The sequence below is a fragment of the Rhinopithecus roxellana genome, chromosome 5 (assembly GCF_007565055.1).
Source record: "Rhinopithecus roxellana isolate Shanxi Qingling chromosome 5, ASM756505v1, whole genome shotgun sequence".
Lineage (NCBI taxonomy): Eukaryota > Metazoa > Chordata > Mammalia > Primates > Cercopithecidae > Rhinopithecus > Rhinopithecus roxellana.
This window is the reverse complement of record NC_044553.1, coordinates 25,004,307-25,022,714: the sequence shown is the minus strand read 5'-3', so window position 1 is coordinate 25,022,714 and position 18,408 is coordinate 25,004,307. Positions and strand designations below refer to the sequence as shown.

Genomic DNA, 18,408 nt, shown 5'->3' with positions numbered 1-18,408 from the left:
AGAGGAGTACTGTTTAAGTCACCTTGGGATACTGCCAATCCCAGGACCTACCAAGCTAGGTCCTTCCTTAAATTCTTTTGCTTGAGGCTTTTCAAACAACACTGGTAGCATCAACTCAGATGATAAATCTCTCCACTTAGCACCAAGGTCGTGATGTATGTCCACTCATGTATGGTACAATATGTCCCTCCTTCCTTATTCTTACCCTGAATATGTAAGCTTTATGCGATGGTCTATATTAAAATCTCCCCATGGGGAGTTTCTAGGCTTCCTTTTCTGCCCCCAACCTCCCATCGTACCATGCAGACAACAGAAAGAAGCTCAAAATCCCAATATTTGGCAGAAAATATTAGAGTGAAAATTGACATTGGAGCTTAGTTCCCTCCAAGAGTTCTTCCAATTTGTTTTATTTTTATACTCTATTATATTTCTATTTTCATGTCAACCTAGTAATGGCTTTTTTTTTTTTCTGTTGATTAGTATTTTACTTTCTCTTCAAAGTGGAATGGTATTGCTAGAAAAGGAATGATAAAGTACATTCATTTTTAAAAAGTAATTTTATTCATGTTTGTAGCTATTATTTTCATAACTCTACCTGATATCAATAACTTTCTTTCCGTATTTGTGTGTTTTGTGCAATAACAATGAGAAAAGTGAGGGTAGCTAACACTTATTAAATAGTGACTATGTGCCATATATTTTTATAAATAATTTATATGTATAAAATTATGGAATCCCCTCAGCAGCTCTGTAAAGTAGATGCAGTTATTATTCCCATTTTACAGATGGGAAAACAAAAGCACAGAGAGGTGGAGTAAATTACTTAAGGCCACACAGCTAACAAAAGTTGCACAGGAATTGTTTTTACATTATAGGCTACAAAGTTAATAAGTAATCTTCCGGGGTAAAAAAAAGTGGGTTTTGTTGCCACCTAGTTATGGATTTATGTCCAGGATCTGTCATCCACTGTGTCTCCACTTTAAAAAAGTTTGAAAGGGAACAAATTTCTTTTTCCTTGTTTATTTTAGTTATTTGTTGTACCTGATACAGTTGTTACTTACTTTTATTATAAATATATCAATTATAAAAATAATCAAATACAACCAATGAAATATAAAGTCTTTTCTTATTTTATGTATGTACATTATTTCTACAATTTAGTTTTTTACTGTATGTAGCTTTGTAGAAAGTAGCTTTTTACAGTAGTGTGAGTGTTTTTAGTGTATTCTCATCTTTTTTTTTAAGCTGCATGGTATTGCAGAGTATAAATCTCATTAATTTTTTCTCATTTCGAGATTTTTCAATATTTATTTTACTGAGTTTATTTAAATACTACCAACCAGCCTGGAGAAGACATTTATGTACTGCCCCTGTGCCCTTGGGCAAGGAAAGCTGCAAGTTAAATTCCTTGCCATGCTGAACTGGATCCATTGTGGAGTTCAGATAGCATTTCAACACATATTGTAAAATTGCCCTCCAAAAAGTTCTGATACAAGTTCTACTCTGGAGTAGAGAAGTCAGGAATGGACCTATACAAATGTAGAAATTCAGAATAACAAAGACCGCATAATAAAGAAGGGGGAAAAATAGTGATTGATCAGTTGGTGGAGTCACATCACTGGATCAGGGGAGGGCTTTGGTAAGCCTGGCCAAATCTAGACATTGACAAGGAAAAACTGATAGATTTGTTCATGTGAAAATTTATAATTTTTATGTTAATTATAAACAAAATAAAGCAGCAAACTGAAAAAATGTTATATATAACAAACATGACAAATGTCTGAGTTTTCTACTATCCAAACTGATATTGGAAATCACTGAGGAAAAAGTTAAGCAAAACAGCTCAGGAGAAAACTAGCAAATAGCAAATAGTAACTTTTTTTTTTTTTTTTGAGTTTTTACAATGTGCCAGACACTGAGCTAACTATTCTGCAAGTTCTTTGTAATTCTAGCAGAATCTATGATATAGGTATTATTATTCCAGTTTTACAGACGAAATTATGGTTCAGACTGATTCAATTTCTGGGAGTTACTTAAGATAAAGCTTGAACTTGAACCCAAGTCTGTTTTTGCTTATAAATCAATTTTCTGAAGCACTTTCCTAAATAATAGCCCCAGGCCAAAAAAAAAAAAAAGATTAGAAATCATAGAGAAACAAATTAAAATTACCAATAGGCATATTAAATGGTATTGAAATTTGCTTATAATTTAAAGAATTGAAAAATTAAAGACTATATATATAATATTTTACATCATAATAGGCAAAGATTAAAAACAACAACACTCAGTCTTTTGTTGTTTTTGAGAGGGAGTCTTGCTTTGTTGCCCAGGCTGGAGTGCAATGATGCAATCTCAGTTCACTGCAACCTCTGCTTCCCGGGTTGAAGTGATTCTCCTGTCTCAGCCTCTCAAGTAGCTGAGATTACAGGGCACACCACCACGCCCAGCTGATTTTTATATTTGAGTAGAGATGAGATTTCACCATGTTGACCAGGTTGGCCTTGAACTCCTGACCTCAAGAGATCTGCCCACTTCATCCTCCCATAGTGCTGGGATTACAGACATGAGCTACCACAGCCAGCCTCAGTCTTAACCAGAGGATGAGATTACTGTGAGTCTCCTATACTGTTGATAGAATTGTGATTATTTGGACAAGTTACACAATCTCTGTCAGCCTTAATTTGCTCATCTATAAAATGGGGCAGAATTATTGAGAACGTTACACTCTAAATACGTGAACAATGTTAGCACAATGCCTGGCACATAGAAAATGCTTAATAACTTTGTGCTATTCCCTCTAAAATCCACCTCCATTCTCACCTGCCTCCCATTAAAAACATTTTACCATTCTGTATTCCTAGCACAAGGCAAAGAGGCTCTACGCTTAAATCTGTATGTGAAGATGAAGACCATTAAGAAGAAATACTCTAGGTACCTCAGTAGGGCTTTCGATCTCTAGGAATGCACGTGAACATCTACAATATATCCAAGTCCATGTCACATCTTCTAGATCTCCATTTCCATGCCTGTCAAAGCAGGCAATAGATACAACAAAAGGAACCAGGAGCTCTGTGAAAATAATACGTAGTGTAATCACCTACAGTATCTATTAATGGTGGTGTAATAATTTATAGTCAAATACTTCCCCACTTATTTCAAGGCACTGTTAGATTTCTGGTGTAAACAAGCCTGGAAATTCTAAATATAAGTTATTAGTAAACACAAAAACACCAATGGCATGTGATAATATCCTCCCCATGGGGCACAGTGGCTCACACCTATAATCCCAGCACTTTGGGAGGTCAAGGCAGGAGGATTGCTTGACCCCAGGAGTTTGAGACTAGCCTGGGGTGACATAGGGAGGCCAGAGCTCTACAAAAATTTTCAAAATTAAAATTAGCTGACTGTGGTGTCTCTTGCCTGTAGTCCCAGCTACTAAGGAGGCTAAAGCAGGAGGATCATTTGAGGCTGGGAGGTCGAGGCTGCAGTGAGCTATGACTGCATCATTGCACTACAGCCTGGATAACAGAGCAAGATCCTGTCTCAAAAAAGACAGAAAAAAAGAAAAAAAATCCTCTCTTTTCTGGTAAAGGAAAGGTTACCATAATTACTAGTAATCATGTGTTTATTAAGAGATAGTTGTTGACTTAGAAGTGACCTAACCCTTAGTTTTGAAGATCTCCATGCAGAGCCATCCTGGCAACATTGCAGTTTTTAATCACTTTTGAGAGTCAAAGGTCTTTTCAGGAACTAAAGTTTCCAGGGAGGTAAAGTCACCAATATTCTGACAAATTGAATGGCAGTTGGTTTGTGACTGTCTCTTTAAGAATGTTTTTCCGGTACCCAATCATTTTGGCAGACTCTCATCTCGAGGTTTATAACAAAATTTTTCCAGTAGACTTCTATAACTATGAACATGAAATAAACATGACAAGTTGACTCAGTGGCAGTTGTTGAACATCAGAGGAAATCATATTTATGTGGTTTGTCTACAGCACATTTAACTGGACGGTCCCCTTCCTTTCATCTCTGGCCTGTTTGATTCTGGCAGCAGCCACCATCATTTTGTATTTCATTCCACTGCGGTACATCATTTTAATCTGGGGTAAGTTTGGCATGGTCCTTTTGCTCGCAATCAATTCCAGGTAAGAACCAATTACTCATTTTTAAAGTACGACTATTAACTTTAAATGTGCTCTTGTTGGCAATTAAACATGAGATTAAGGAAAGCATTTAGGGAACAAAAACTTCCAGGACCTCCCTGAAAAGGCCAGTTGCATGAATGATCAGCGTAGATATTTATAGGCCTCTTGCATAATTGCAATCAAATAAAAATGTGATTGTACATGCCATTTCCCTTTGGGCTTTCCTAATCATAAATCCTCTTGAATAATATATTGCTGTACTCGGGTAACTTTAAGGAAACACTGTTCAAATAGCGAACAAACACCTGCATCATGCCCTTTATATTATGTAGAAGTGTATCTGGCCACTACCAGGTTGCTTCTGACACTTCATCTCTCTCGGAAGAAAAAATTCACCTAACTCCATTCTTAAATCCAGAAGCAGGGAGAGGGAGGGGAGGGGGCATTCTGTGAATACCTAACCAGTGCCTGAACAGAGAGGAAGTTATTATTTACCAGGGGAAATGGTGTGCCTATATAAAGTTTAGCTGCTTTAAAAAGAAAGTAGAAACAAAACTGGCAAACTGGAAATAAATGTCATGACTTGATTTAATACTCAAACTAGCGACTGGACAAAATGCAAGCAGCTTGGTGAATATTTGTTTCTGTTCCTGGGTGGGCTCTGAGTTGATATAAGGAGAGGGAATTGCAATAACTTAAATGTTGGAGAAGCAGTTAGCCCTTCTCCGTAAAGGGTCTGCCAATCCTGGTTTTCCATGACTTAGCTGTGACTGCCACTGAGTTCTCAATGGTCATCACTTTCAGGGATCTTCAGATGTTAAGATGTTTGGGGAAATCACAAAGAGAAGAGACTGTGTTGAGATGCATTCATTCTCCAGCAAAAGCTGAGAGCCTGCAAATGCTGGATGAAAGCTACAACCTTTCTTTTTTTTTTTTTTTTTTTTTTTTTTTTTTTTTTTTTTTTTTTTTTTTTTGAGGCGGAGTCTCGCTCGTCGCAGGAATGGAGGCAGTGGCCAGATCTCAGCTCACTACAAAGTCCGCCTCCTGGTTAGCCATTCTCTGCTCTCAGCCTCCCGAGTAGCTGAGACTACAGGCGCCCGCCACCTCGCCGGGCTAGTTTTTGTATTTTTGCGTAGAGATGGGGTTTCACCGTGTTAGCCAGGATGGTCTCGATCTTCCTGACCTCGTGATCCGCCCGTCTCGGCCTCCCAAAGTGCTGGGATTACAGGCTTGAGCCACCGCGCCCGGCCGAAAGCTACAACCTTTCTAAAAACCATTAAATATAGATTTTTTTTCAAAGACCATCCAACAAAGGTAGAATCCTGCTATCAAGAAAAACCAAACTTGAGCAATAGAAAAAAAGTCATGGGAAAAATAGAATAGCTCATACAGTTACAGAAGTAGAATGATTTAGGGATTCTGAGAGAGTATAATCCAATTATTCTCTAAACTGTTCAGGGATCTATTTTAATATTTGATGATCCTGATTCTTGGAGGCAAGTCTAATCTGTGTTTAGTTCTTGTTGGTATTTTTTGTTTACTTGGCAACAGTAATAGCAAATTGATCCTTAAGAAAGAACATAGAGCTCCTCAGGGCCACTGATTAAGAAGTCATATTCTGCCAAAAAAAAAAAAATGAAAAAAGTATTTTCCTGAATAATTTATATACTGAATGTTATTCACATCAACTGGGTATCTTATTTTTCAATTATGTTTTCATGAGTACTACTATCTTATTTACTGATAACATTTAGAACATAGATGTTAAGATTGTTGTCTGACCCTAACCAGAATGTGATTAAAAATTGCAATCATTTGGCTAGTGGTTTGTTCACTTTTAAGTTCATGTAAGTTGAGTGCCATGATCAGCTAGCTGTTAAACACTGCTTCTTGATTTCCTCATCATCCTGGTGCTTGCTTGTTCTACTTCTATGCATCTTTCCTTCCACAAAGAGGACTAATACTGGCTGGATACAGTGGCTCACGCCTGTAATCCCAGCACTTTGGGAGGCAGAAGCGGGTGGATCACCTGAGGTCAGGAGTTCGAGACTAGCCTGGCCAATATGGTGAAACCCTGTTTCATAAGCCAGGGTGATGGCAGGCACCCGTAATCCCAGTTACCCACCTGGGAGGCTGAGGCATGAGAATCGCTTGAATCCGGGAGGCGGAGGTTGCAGGGAACTGAGATCAAGCCACTGCGCTCCAGCCTGGGCAACAGAGCAAGCCTCCATCTCAAAAACAAACAAACAAACAAAATGAATACTGTATTGTCTCATTTGATCATCAATTTTGAGATTCCAGTCCCTCTTTCTCTATACCCAAATCACTTTGACTTCTGATCTTATCCTCCAAGATCTTGGCAGGTTTCCAACAACTTTCTGCATCTACTTAATGAAACATTGCTCTATTTTTCATTTTATGAATAAAGTTATTAAATGGTATGGAGTTTATTATGCTCTCTTGGGCCGATAGTAACCCTCTGAGCCTTGTACTCCATGTCTGGTTCTTCAGTTTTACATTTTAAACAGGAGCTCATAGTTTATTGATGAGCTTACCATAGTGAATGTAGTCACAAGCCTTGACAATTACCACGTGATCTATTGCCTCTTCTCATTACGTAAACACTGCTATGCCATCCTAGAATATATTCTGAAATTCTGTTAGGACTTATCCTAAGACAAATTAGTTCCTAGCTAGCATAGGCCAGGACATTATTTTGCAAATTTCTTACATGACTGCATTATTTGAAGCAATTTTTTTCTCACAAAGGAGATAAATGTATATGTCTTAAAGTTTTAGTGGTTTTTCTAACTTTAAGGATCAGAAGACTTTCTTATTCTAAGTTACTTATTCGTTTTTTATTGAGTGCTAAAATGGTGAATAATATCCTTAAATGTTTTGTTCTATGTTTTGAATTTTTTGAAAAAATTTAACTGTATATGCTAGATTTCCATATTCTATATCCTCAAGTCCTATTTTTGTATAAGTAGTAGAATCATTTCACATAAGCACATAAAAACAGTCTAATTTCATATTAGCTATGGGGAATATTTTTGGACACACCAAAATTATTTTGATAGGTGAGATATTTTATTTCCTCTTTAGCCCTATAATTCTTAGTGTAGCCACATTTATGTAATAGACTTTTAATGAGTACTTAAATATTTTCCTGAATGAATGAGCCTGCAAGCTTAATACCTGTGCTCTATATAGATGACATTTTGTTAGGCCCATGACCTCTCTTGTGTAGGAGTGTGATTTTTGAAAATTAAGTGACAAGTAGATTTTAAGGATATCTGAAGTTTTCTTTAGCAACCATTATCTACTACATTTTAGTCACTTACGTGAAGTATGTATTTCCAGAAGGCAGAGCATTTCTTAGGATTAGGTCCCATGTGGGTTTCCTTTTGAGAGATTTCCCATATTCCTTCTATTCGTAGAGGTTTTAATTATACTTTTTCAGTTCTAGTTGAAACCACTTCTGTTTTTTCAGGTAGATATTAATTCTCTAAGCTAAATTTTTAGTTTTTTGCAAGAAGGACCTGGTCCTTGTTTAAGTTTGCATCTTCATTTGATAGCACAATATCTCTTACATGGAAGACACTCAGAATTTGATAAATGAACAGGCAGGGAATCCTTGCCTCTTCCCAACCAATGTATTACAGTTGGAGCTACCTGCTGGTCACTCATGTAACTATCTGAAAAATGGTGTTATAATTGTGTTTCAAGTGGTTATTCTCAAGTGGGCAAATGTGCAAAGCAGCCATGCAATTTTTCATCTCTTCTGATTTTCTCCAAGTGATATATATTTTTTTTAACTGTAGGGCTCATTCCACCCCACTGATCAATTCAATCTATGATCTGGGACCAATACATAGGTAACATCTTTCCCAACAAAATGTTATTCTTCAGTATTTTATCCCATTTGTTTTTTTTTTTTTTTTTTCTGTTTTCTTTTCTTTCTTTCTTTTTTTTTTTTTTTTTTTTTTTATTTTTGCTAAAAGTAACTTTACAACAGATATACGCTCCATCTGTACCATTTAGGTTAAAAAAAATCTAAGGTATGTTTAGCATGCCAATAGATTAAGCCACAATTTCTAAATGCGTCTACGTCATCATAGCTGACTTTAATAGTATTAAAGGCTCTTTTCCATCCTCACTTCCTTTGTCTCCTTAGCTTGTTTGCATCTACAGTAATGATGGTAGCCCTCTGCATTGTTGTAGAATTTCAGATTACAGTATCATTTTGCCTGTACTGCCCAACGTGATTCTCCCATCTACCCAAGAAACTCTATAAGGAGGTCTTTATTATTCAAATGTTAATGTAAGAAATGTGAGGTACAGGAAGGTGATTTTTCTAAAATTACACAGCTAATACATGATGAAGCCAAAACTGGGACCCAGGTATTCCTACATCATAACCTTTGTTTTCTTGTCCCTTAAAGAATGACCAAGGTGGCCGCGTGTGGTGGCTCATGCCTGTAATCCCAGCACTTTGGGAGGCTGAGGTGGGTGGATCACCTGAGGTCAGGGGTTCAAGACCAGCCTGATCAACATGGCGAAACCCCGTCTCTTAAAACAAAAAAATAACCAAGGAGTCTATGATTTCCTGTTGACAGTCAGTCTCACATAGTTGTTAATAGGGCAGAATTATTGGAACATTTGATCCTGGACACCTTCATAAATAAGGTGTGTATTTAAAACATGCAGTCTGTGTGCCCTATAATTTGTATTCTGTTTTTTTTCGAACATAGATATTCTCAGTGCATTGTGGAATACTTTTGCCCTTATTGGTGCATTTGAGCTACTGTGCAGGTTTATAATCTTCTCAGTGACTAAGAATGCAGTGTTTTGATCAGCTGTGATATTATCCCTGCCTTGCTCTTCATTGTAAAGACTCCAGATGCGCACACCATATATAATTAACAATAGAAGATATATCTGTTCTCAATACGTCTTTGTCTCCCTTCATCATTTTGCCTTGTCTGTTTTCTTTTGCCAAAAAGCCCATGCTACAATTAAATGTCTTTAGAATAACACAGTAAGAGTATTTTAATGTAAAGGAACACTGGGGGAAATTTTAGCTAGAAACATGAAGCTTGCTGTGGGGGTAGAGGGAAAAAAGGCAGAGTGCAGCTTTGACTTGAGGGAAAGGGGATCGTTTGCTAGGAATCTTCACCAGCCCAACCGCCAAGCCACCATTTACTTGGGCACAATGGCTGGCTCCCATTTGCAAAGCAGATGTAAATCTGACCCTCCAAAGAAATGACTGGAGGTTGGCATTGTATCAGGTATAATGCCATGCAGGAAGCCTAGTCCTCAGATGAAAGCAAAATAATATTTAATGAACAACAACAAAAAAAATCAAACCCTTTGTGTGTTGGGGACTAGTGAACAGTTAAATGTTACCTTGACTTCTGAGTAGGAGCCATTCAGAGTACAACGAAGCTAAGAATTCATTCAGCATCATTGGGACTGACAGCCCTTCAGATATGATCCTTGTTAAACAAGCACCCTGTGGCAAAACTTCAGAAGGCCACCTAGTCTTTCTGCTTCTAAAACTCAACATGAAAAGCAGGTTGACATTTGGTGAAAAGACTACAGCTTATGAGCTCCGGATATAGTCAAAGCAGCTCCAAAGAGCAGAGGAGAAGACAAATCGTGGTTGAGAGGAACTCCCCTCTAAAGAGTAAGCCAGGGGCAGAGCGTGTCCTGGATATGCAGGGGAGCCCAAGGTGCAGCCACCACAGAGGGACAGTCTATAGGATGTTGACGTCTTAAACGTTGAACCCGTTTCTAATTATCATTGTCCTTATCCTAAATTAGCATGTTCTCCATTGCCCAGACAGACCCACGCGCCGACGTTGTGATCCATAAATTAAGTTAGCAACCATAGTAAGATAATTTTCCAATAATAGCTTTTCACAGTTTCCTGCAGCATCAAAGTACAATCAACATGTCAGGTTCTGCTCTGCTGTGAGAGGAGAGAAACCTGTGAAAATGAGTTGGAGGTGGGGAAAGACGGATGACTGCAGTTTTCTTTGTAACAACAAAACAACATCTCCCGCCCTCTGCCTCCCACCGCTATGTTTGGTCCAGAGCCTCCAAGCAGGGACTTGTTTGGGCTAATGAAGGCCTTTTCCCATCTGGGACATTTGCTTTCATAGCAGAGGAGGCTGTTAATCAGTGTATTCCAAAAGAGCCAACGTGCTCCCCAGTTTGAGCGTGTGTTTCTGTCGCCCTGCTGCTGGGATTGTAATGGGATTTTCACAGCTGAAGAAGGCAGAGCCCCTCTTCACCAGCCCCTGCTTCCTGCCTTCAGGAAAAGGTATTTGTGAATGATTCCACATGACAGCAACATGTGTATGACTTGAGGTCTGGTAATTGTTTTCACACTAATTTTTACTTGTGAATATCCCCTCTCCCCCCAGTCAGGCAAGTTTTGGAAGATAGATGCTAGATAGATAGATGATCGATTGATTGATAAAGAGATCTCCTGTGTTTCTATGTTTCAGGCATAAATAAATTTACTAAGAAGCTTCGAAATCCCTATTGCATCGACAATAACGAGCTACTAGACTTCCTGTCTAGGGTACCATCTGATGTTCAAAAGGTATGTTATGAATGGTCACCACCAACAGTGGCCCTGACCTGAAATCTGGCCAGCCCTGGAGCCAGAGGAGCACAAGGCTTCACTTGTGTGAGTAATTGAGATAAGGAACCAGAAAATCCTTAAAGAGGCCTGGCTTGCAGGGAAGTGGCAGAGAAATCTTTGTCCAAAGCATGAGGTGATTGGGGGAAATTGTTCTGAAAAAGAGCTACTTAAGAATGATCTGAAACTCACACTGTGTGGCTACTGTGCACTGACGCTTGTCCCCTTTCGATTGCTTGCCTCCCTAAAGAGGATAAAATGGGCTCAGTGAGTAGAATTGCATGAGATCCAAAGCCGGGGAGTGTTGCTTATTTTCTTCTTCTTCTTCTGGGTGGCAAGCATTTTAGGGGAAGCAGGGGACAAGAGGATTATTCTTTTTATTCTCATTTGCCGTGATATATCTCCTAGGCCTCCCTTCTATCCCTTTCCCTCTGAAGACTTAGGGATGCTGAGGGTGCAGCCCCCATTTACCCTAATACACAAAGAGGCAGAGGCAGTGTGAAATAATGTGAGATCAATCAGAAGTATTATTCACAGATAATGGTCACTTAGTCCAGCAGCGTCCTGTTTCTGTGGATACACAGAGATTAACGAAGGCAACAATACTAGAAAGTCATGTAGAGTAGCTCGATCCTGGCCCCTGTGGATCAGCCTGCTATAAATCCAGAGGAAGGAGGGCAGGTGGCAATTTCTCTAATGGAGAATAGAGATCACTGAATAGGTAGATGGGGAGACCATGGCGTGAAATATCATCAAGATGATCAAAGACACAATCCTTTAATATCTTAGAGAATCCCAAATCGAATATCGATTTTCATATTTGAGTCACTGTAGCATAATTGGTTCCCTGGCAGCTTAGGGAGGATTGCAAAGATCTGGGGCACCTAGGCCTTAGAGTTTCTTTCCCTTTCATTCCGAGTTCTAGAAATTAAAATGGACTCTGTGATGCTATCTTTCTTTAAACTTCATTTTATAATTAGCTGTGAAAACACATTCTATAACGATGAATTTACTCTTTAACATTTGTATTACTTAATTAAAAAATAATAACCGGGCCCCTGTTTGTTTTGCATTGAAGACTGACAGGTATGTCATCCTCTGCTCCCTTAGGGCACTTTCGCAAAACACCATAAGGAATGGGGTGTTTTCTTCATTTATCTGCCTCTGACAAAGTACAGCCTGACTTCTGTGATCAGGCGTAATGTCCTTGGGGAATTTGGCACAAATGCTAAAAATAGGGAGCACATGTGGTCTGTAATACAATATTTTAAATAAAGCCATTCCACCAGCAGCCTATCAAAGCCCATACATTAAAGCAATACGTTTGCAACGTACCATCACTTGGGTCGCAGTGTGAGTTCATGCTGTATCCTTGAAGAATAGAAATTTCCATCAATCCCCCAAGGATTCTCTGTGCACAGTCCAGGCACTAGTCCTCAAAGTGGCCATTCCAGTTGCAGTTGGCATGAACACAGAGAGATGCAGCAAAAGAGCATTCCAGGAAGATATACAGTATGCGAGTAAGATCCTCCCTGTATCGCCAAGGGCGCTTTCTAATAACACAGTGACAGTTTGCCACTGGGGACTCCTGAGTACTCATATTTATCACAGATGTTTTAGCCATTACATTGCAAATGAAATTAATTTCTAAGAGAAATGTATATAAAAGTCTGGGGTATCAATTTCAGCATTTTTTCCTCTCAGGCAAAGTAAATGTATATAATTTTCTGAGATGTTTTCCCCAAGATTTTAGATATTTTTAAATGAATAATCCTAAGTTGCTGTATCATATACTAAGATAAACATTCCCAAGAGGCAGTTATCAAGCTTACTTATGGTTGAAAACTGGCATACACAAAACGAACATCATCTTGCAGTGCCCAGAGAAGGTAGAAACCCACGCATCTCATTAGAAAAATCTGCTTTTAATATTTTGGTTTCAAGAAATGATGCATGACTTCTCAAATCCTTCCTGCAATTAATCCCTCCATGTTCCTGTGTTTAGAAAATGATTCATTACCTTTGAACCTTCCTTCCTTTGCCTTAGGTTCTCCTTGGGGAGCCATTAGCACACACTGTGGTGAGCTAGGGTTACCTAACCGCCAGCATCACGGCTGTTTGTTTTCACAGGTGCAGTACGCAGAGTTGAAACTCTGCAGCAGCCATAGCCCCCTGCGGAAGAAGCGCAGCGCTCTCTAGGGCACACACTGACTTTGGACAGCAGCACCCAATATTGTGTTTGGTTGATTAGACCAACGTTATGGCTGTTTCCGTGGTACCCAAGGTGTCCTTCTGAAATGCATGCCCTGTGGCACCCCCTGTATTCTTCCTCCTCCTTCACGTGCACAGACATACATGCATGTGCACACACCTCCATGCATGGGTGTCCTAGTTGCATAGAGGGTCAGCTCAGCAAAAAGCAACAATCCTGAGACTGGGAAAGTCTAACATCCATTCTGAAATAGGAGACAACAAGGCTGCTGCCATGGGTCTGAACACCACCTTCCTTGAGAACAGCCAGGAGCCCACTTGGATTCAAGAGCGACTTTGAACTTGTTTTCACACCTCCAACAGACTCTCATTAAGATTCAGTTATTTCCACTCCCCATCCCCACACTCCTTTCAGATAATTGTTCATGGGTGTAAGTCTCTTCTCCGAGTTAACAAGTCTTTGGTAGCCATCATCTGTCCAAATACGGTATATTATTGAAAGACATTTTTAATAATTACCAGAATTAGTTCAAACCTTTAGGGATCTTTCAGCCATGATTATTAAGGATATGTATGTGAATTTTTGGGAAACCTCTCGGTGCTGGATGGTCAGCCTGCAGCGTGGTCCATTGCTGGCCATGGATGCCCCAGGAAGGTCCCTGGAGATCACTCACTTGAAAAATGAGGCTTCCATGAAAGTATCTGGTTGCTTTCCGCTGCCACTTCTTCTTTTACTTTTTGCATATTTTCAAAATAGTATAAAATGTCAACATATAATCTCAGAAAGGCAGGTGGGGGTAGGGGAGAAATGAATGAATGAATTCTCTAGGTATTTAGAAAGATAAGGAACTGAAGACCAAGGACTAATAAGGCTGCTTACCTAATTATTATAATCATTTCATTTGCCTGAATGTTTTAAGCAGAAAGTAGAAATACTTCAGCTGCCCAAATGTATCTTTTGGTCCCCTTAGAAGTAAAATAAGCTACATACAATAAAAATTTATTTCAGAACCCCATTTCTAGAAAATACCACCGCAGAGTCCTCCTTTGACAGCATCTGTCTCTGCAGACCTCATCATGCCACAGTATTTCCCTGCCATGTAAAAATCCTGACTTTGTGCATATATAAAATGTATGCAATTAACTCTGTTTAAATGATATTTAAGTTTTAAAGACTGTAATTTGTTGACACATACTTTGTGCAGTTTTTATATATGTATGTATGATAAAGAAAAGTTAAGGTCAAAAGATCTCCTTTAATAGTGAGTTCCCTATTTTATTTTTTTTTGTCTCTGGGTTGTAATTTAATAATCTTCAAACAAAATGTTTACGAAAAATGCCAAAGATTCTAAATCTTATCATCCAGTGTCTGTTTTTCTTCATGTTGTATCTCACTGGGTTGCTTTCTGGCTGAGCCAGATTTCTGCATGATTTGATTTACTTCAAGTTAATGAAGCTGGCTGGAAAAGAGCCTTGCAGAAATTATAAAAGCTCCAGTAAATCTCGTAGTTGTACATACAATAGATACCCAAGAACCTCTTTTGTCAAACCAGTTACTCAATCTTCTATGTAAACAATGCCTCATTGTCTTGCTTCTAACTATCATCTAGTTTATCACTGTCTGTCATTTTGTAACGACCTAAGTCAGACATCTTTAAACAGACATGTGAGATCTGATCAGTCATTTGAATGAAAACTTTCAGCAGCAAAATAACCCCTTATTTATTTAAAAGTGGAACCAATACTTTATTGTTGTTCTTTTGCTATAGAATTTCAAAATGAAATTATTTGCCCGACAAGAAGGCATCATTAGTTAGACTTCTTTCCTCTGTAGCCCGACTGAAATTCTCAGTGTTAAGTTTAGGACCCAAACACCAGCTGGGATGTAAGAGCAGGACCGAATCAACCTTGAATAAACTGTATATAGAAAACAATTGTTAATTAAGTAGACATTGGATGTTAAAAAGGAATGTTAGTTGTAAGTGACATGTTAAGATTTATACAAATTGTCAAAAACTTTTAGGCAAGATTCCAAAATGCTTTCGATGAAATTTATAGATTATGGATTCACAGTATGATAATTAAGTAGGGATGCTGAAGTCTTGCCAAGTTTTCCTGGTTCTCGTCTCAAACTTTATCCTCCCATTTCTAGTCCTGTCTCTCTATGTAATAGGCATCTACACCTCACCAGGTCAGAAACTAAACATCATCTGTCTCTCCCTGTCTTCAGAACCCCGACCCTCATAATCTCCTTACAGCTTCTTTGTTTCCCTTACTGGGACTGGCATTTTCTGGGCTCGGAATTTCTTGGTCATCCTCTTTTTTGTTCCTCGTGCTGTTGTCCTCGTCTCCCAACCCAGAAAGCCTAGTAGGTCCAGTGTCAATGCGTTAACCACTTCTGTTCTGATTTCCACTACCCAAGTGGAGGCCTTCATAACCTCTCAGATGTCACGGCCATGATGCCAGTTACATTATGCCTAGTTAATCTTCATTCAGACTGGAAGGACCTCCCCCTAATTTCTTTCTGAATAGATTCTACTCTCCTTCAACACTTCCAAGTCTCCTGCCCCAAAGAGGCTTGATCCTGTGGCTGGATGTGACTCCAACTTCCTTTTTTGTACCCTCACATCTTTCATAACTTTCTGGCATCTGCCATACATCATAAGAGGCTTTGACCACTGTCCTCCACTGAATAGCCCATTATAGCTAGCACCTAATAGTTACTCAGGAAATAAATACTTGTTTAACAGGCCAGGTCATAGAGATTATTTTTCTTTCTCTGCCTTTTCATGTGCTGCTTTGAGAACAGAGGGCTGGGTTGGACAGATTAGTATGATCTATCCTGGAGATTAATTTCTTGCATTAAGAGCTTATTTTGTGTGATATTATTTATAATCCCTGGCTATGTCAATTATAACCTTTTAAATTATGTCTTATATTTGAAGTTCTTACCTACATATCAGAGGAAAATATAATGTTTATTTCCAGGTGGTAAAACAGTCTTTTGATTCTTTTTTCTTGTAAATTATCATTTAACAAGTCTATATTGAATGCTGATAATTTTCTGGAACAAAACAGACTGCATCCCCTTGGTAGAGCCAGACATTAAACAGATACTTTCAAGAAACAGCATGCCATGCTCAGATTTAAGTTTGAAAAATATTCTGGCAACAAGGCATAGCCTAGCAATTTTCAAAGTTTAGAGAAGAGTTATTAATATTAGTCTTTTGTAGTACTCCTGACAAATGAATAACACCCCGGACTTTCAAATAGTGGCGCTGGAAAAAAAAAAATAAGTAAAATTGAGAGATGGTGAAGAGATAAAGTGAGCAGGACTCAACAATTGCTGGACTATGAGATGAGGGAGAGTAGAGTCAAGGATGGCTCTTCACCCTGTCTCCAGGGCTAGGAAGATGGTGTTACCTTTCACTAAGGGAAAGAACTGTAAGAACTGCTGTGAGAGGACCACAGGAGTCCAGTTTTAGCACTGAATCTCAGGTGCCTGAAAAGCATCCAAATGGGAATGTCAGCAAGGTAATGGAATATATGGATTTAGTTCTCAGAGAAGTAACACACTGTACTTGATATATACACAAGTTAAGGGCAAACACTGCATATCAAAGTGATTGAAACTAAATGCTTCAAGAAATTAAACCGTGAAGAACTCAACAGTCAATGTCATATATATAAAGGCAAGTCAGTTAAGAGTGTAAATAGAAACGGGGGTAAATACAGAGGAGAAAAACAGTAAGCATGGACCACCCTAGCATTCAATGGCAGAGCATACTTCAAGAAAGCTGATGTGGTCAATAACATCAAATGCTGCAGAGATCACGTGAGTACAGAATCATGACCTTAATGATGTGACAGTTTGGAAGCACCCTGGCAACAAGTCATTTCAGTGGAATGGTAGAAATGGAAACCACGTTTGGGTTGAGAAGTGAGTGGATGTGAAAATATGGGGTCTCTGAATGGAGGTAACCCTTGAAAAATTCCACTGTGGAGGAGAAAGGAGAGAGAGGGCTGGAATTTGGAATGAAAGGAGATATTTGGGATTATTTTAGTAAGAAAACAGATGTGTCATGACCTCAGTGTAAAGCTAATAGCTGCAAAAAAAATTCTTCATGGACATGAGATGGAGTTAGCCATATTCATTATTTAAAACTATGTTCTGCACTTACACATTGTTGGTTGGAGTGTAAATTAGCTCAACCACTGTGGAAGACAGGGTGGATGTTTCCTCAAAAACCTAAAGAGAGAAATACTGTTTGACCCAGCAATCCCATAACTGGGTATGTATGCAAAGGAATATAAATTGTTCTACTATAAAAACACATGCACACACATGTTCACTGCAACACTATTTACAATAGCAAAGACACTGGATCAATCTAAATGCCCATCATTGATAGAATGGATAAAGAAAATGTGGCAGATGTATACCGTGGAATACTATGCAGCCATAAAAAATAATGAGATCATGTCATTTGCAGGAACACGGATACAGCTGGAGGCCATTATCCTTAGCAAACTAATGCAGCAACAGAAAACCAAATACCACATGTTCTCATTTATAAGTAGGAGCTAAATGATGAGGACACATGGACACATAGAAGGGAACAAAATACACTTGGGGCTATTGAAGGGTGAAGGGTGAAAGGAAGAAGAGGATCAGGAAAAATAACGAGTACAAGGCTTAATACATGGGTGATGAAATAATCTGTACAACAAACCCCTCTGACACAGTTTACCTATGTAACAGACCTGCACAGGTATCCCTGAACTTTAAAAAAAAAACCTATGTTCTATCAAAACCTGCCTCTCACTTATGTATTAGGAATCTTATGGCAACAGAACAGTTGAAAAACTAAAATAAAAATCTTCTGAAAATGCACTGAGCGGTAATTGATGATTGAATAACTGCTGAAATCCCGAAGGATAACTTCTAAAGGAATGGCTTCAAGTATGTTACCCTTGTGTAAAGCCCACAGCTGTTCTGTCCTAGCATTTTAATGTAACGATTTACACAGGAAAATGGATATTCAAGCACATAAGAATACTAATATTTTTTTTTTTTTTTTTTTTTTTTTTTTTTGGAGACGGAGTCTGGCTCTGTCGCCAGGGCTGGAGTGCAGTGGCCGGATCTCAGCTCACTGCAAGCTCCGCCTCCCGGGTTCCCGCCATTCTCCTGCCTCAGCCTCCCGAGTAGCTGGGACTACAGGCGCCCGCCACCGCGCCCGGCTAGATTTTTGTATTTTTTTGGTAGAGACGGGGTTTCACCGTGTTAGCCAGGATGGTCTCGATCTCCTGACCTCATGAGAATACTAATATTTTATAGCATTTATCAAATGCCAGTTACTTTCTAAGTGTTTTAGATATAATTGCTCATTCAAAATAATT

General features: G+C 38.8%; 1 protein-coding gene across 3 annotated transcripts in view; it reads left to right on the top strand.

The window, feature by feature from the left end:
• MCTP2 (multiple C2 and transmembrane domain containing 2) overlaps positions 1-17,902 on the top strand; it is a 262,919-nt gene extending 245,017 nt beyond the window's left edge. For all 3 annotated transcript variants that reach the window (XM_010371429.2, XM_030930371.1, XM_010371430.2), the window contains 3 exons: positions 3,996-4,105; positions 10,661-10,758; positions 12,928-17,902. In XM_010371429.2, the coding sequence (XP_010369731.1) occupies positions 3,996-4,105; positions 10,661-10,758; positions 12,928-12,996 (277 nt within the window). In that variant the 3' untranslated portion in view covers positions 12,997-17,902. The remainder of the gene's footprint in view (positions 1-3,995; positions 4,106-10,660; positions 10,759-12,927) is intronic.
• Positions 17,903-18,408: the final 506 nt, after the last annotated feature.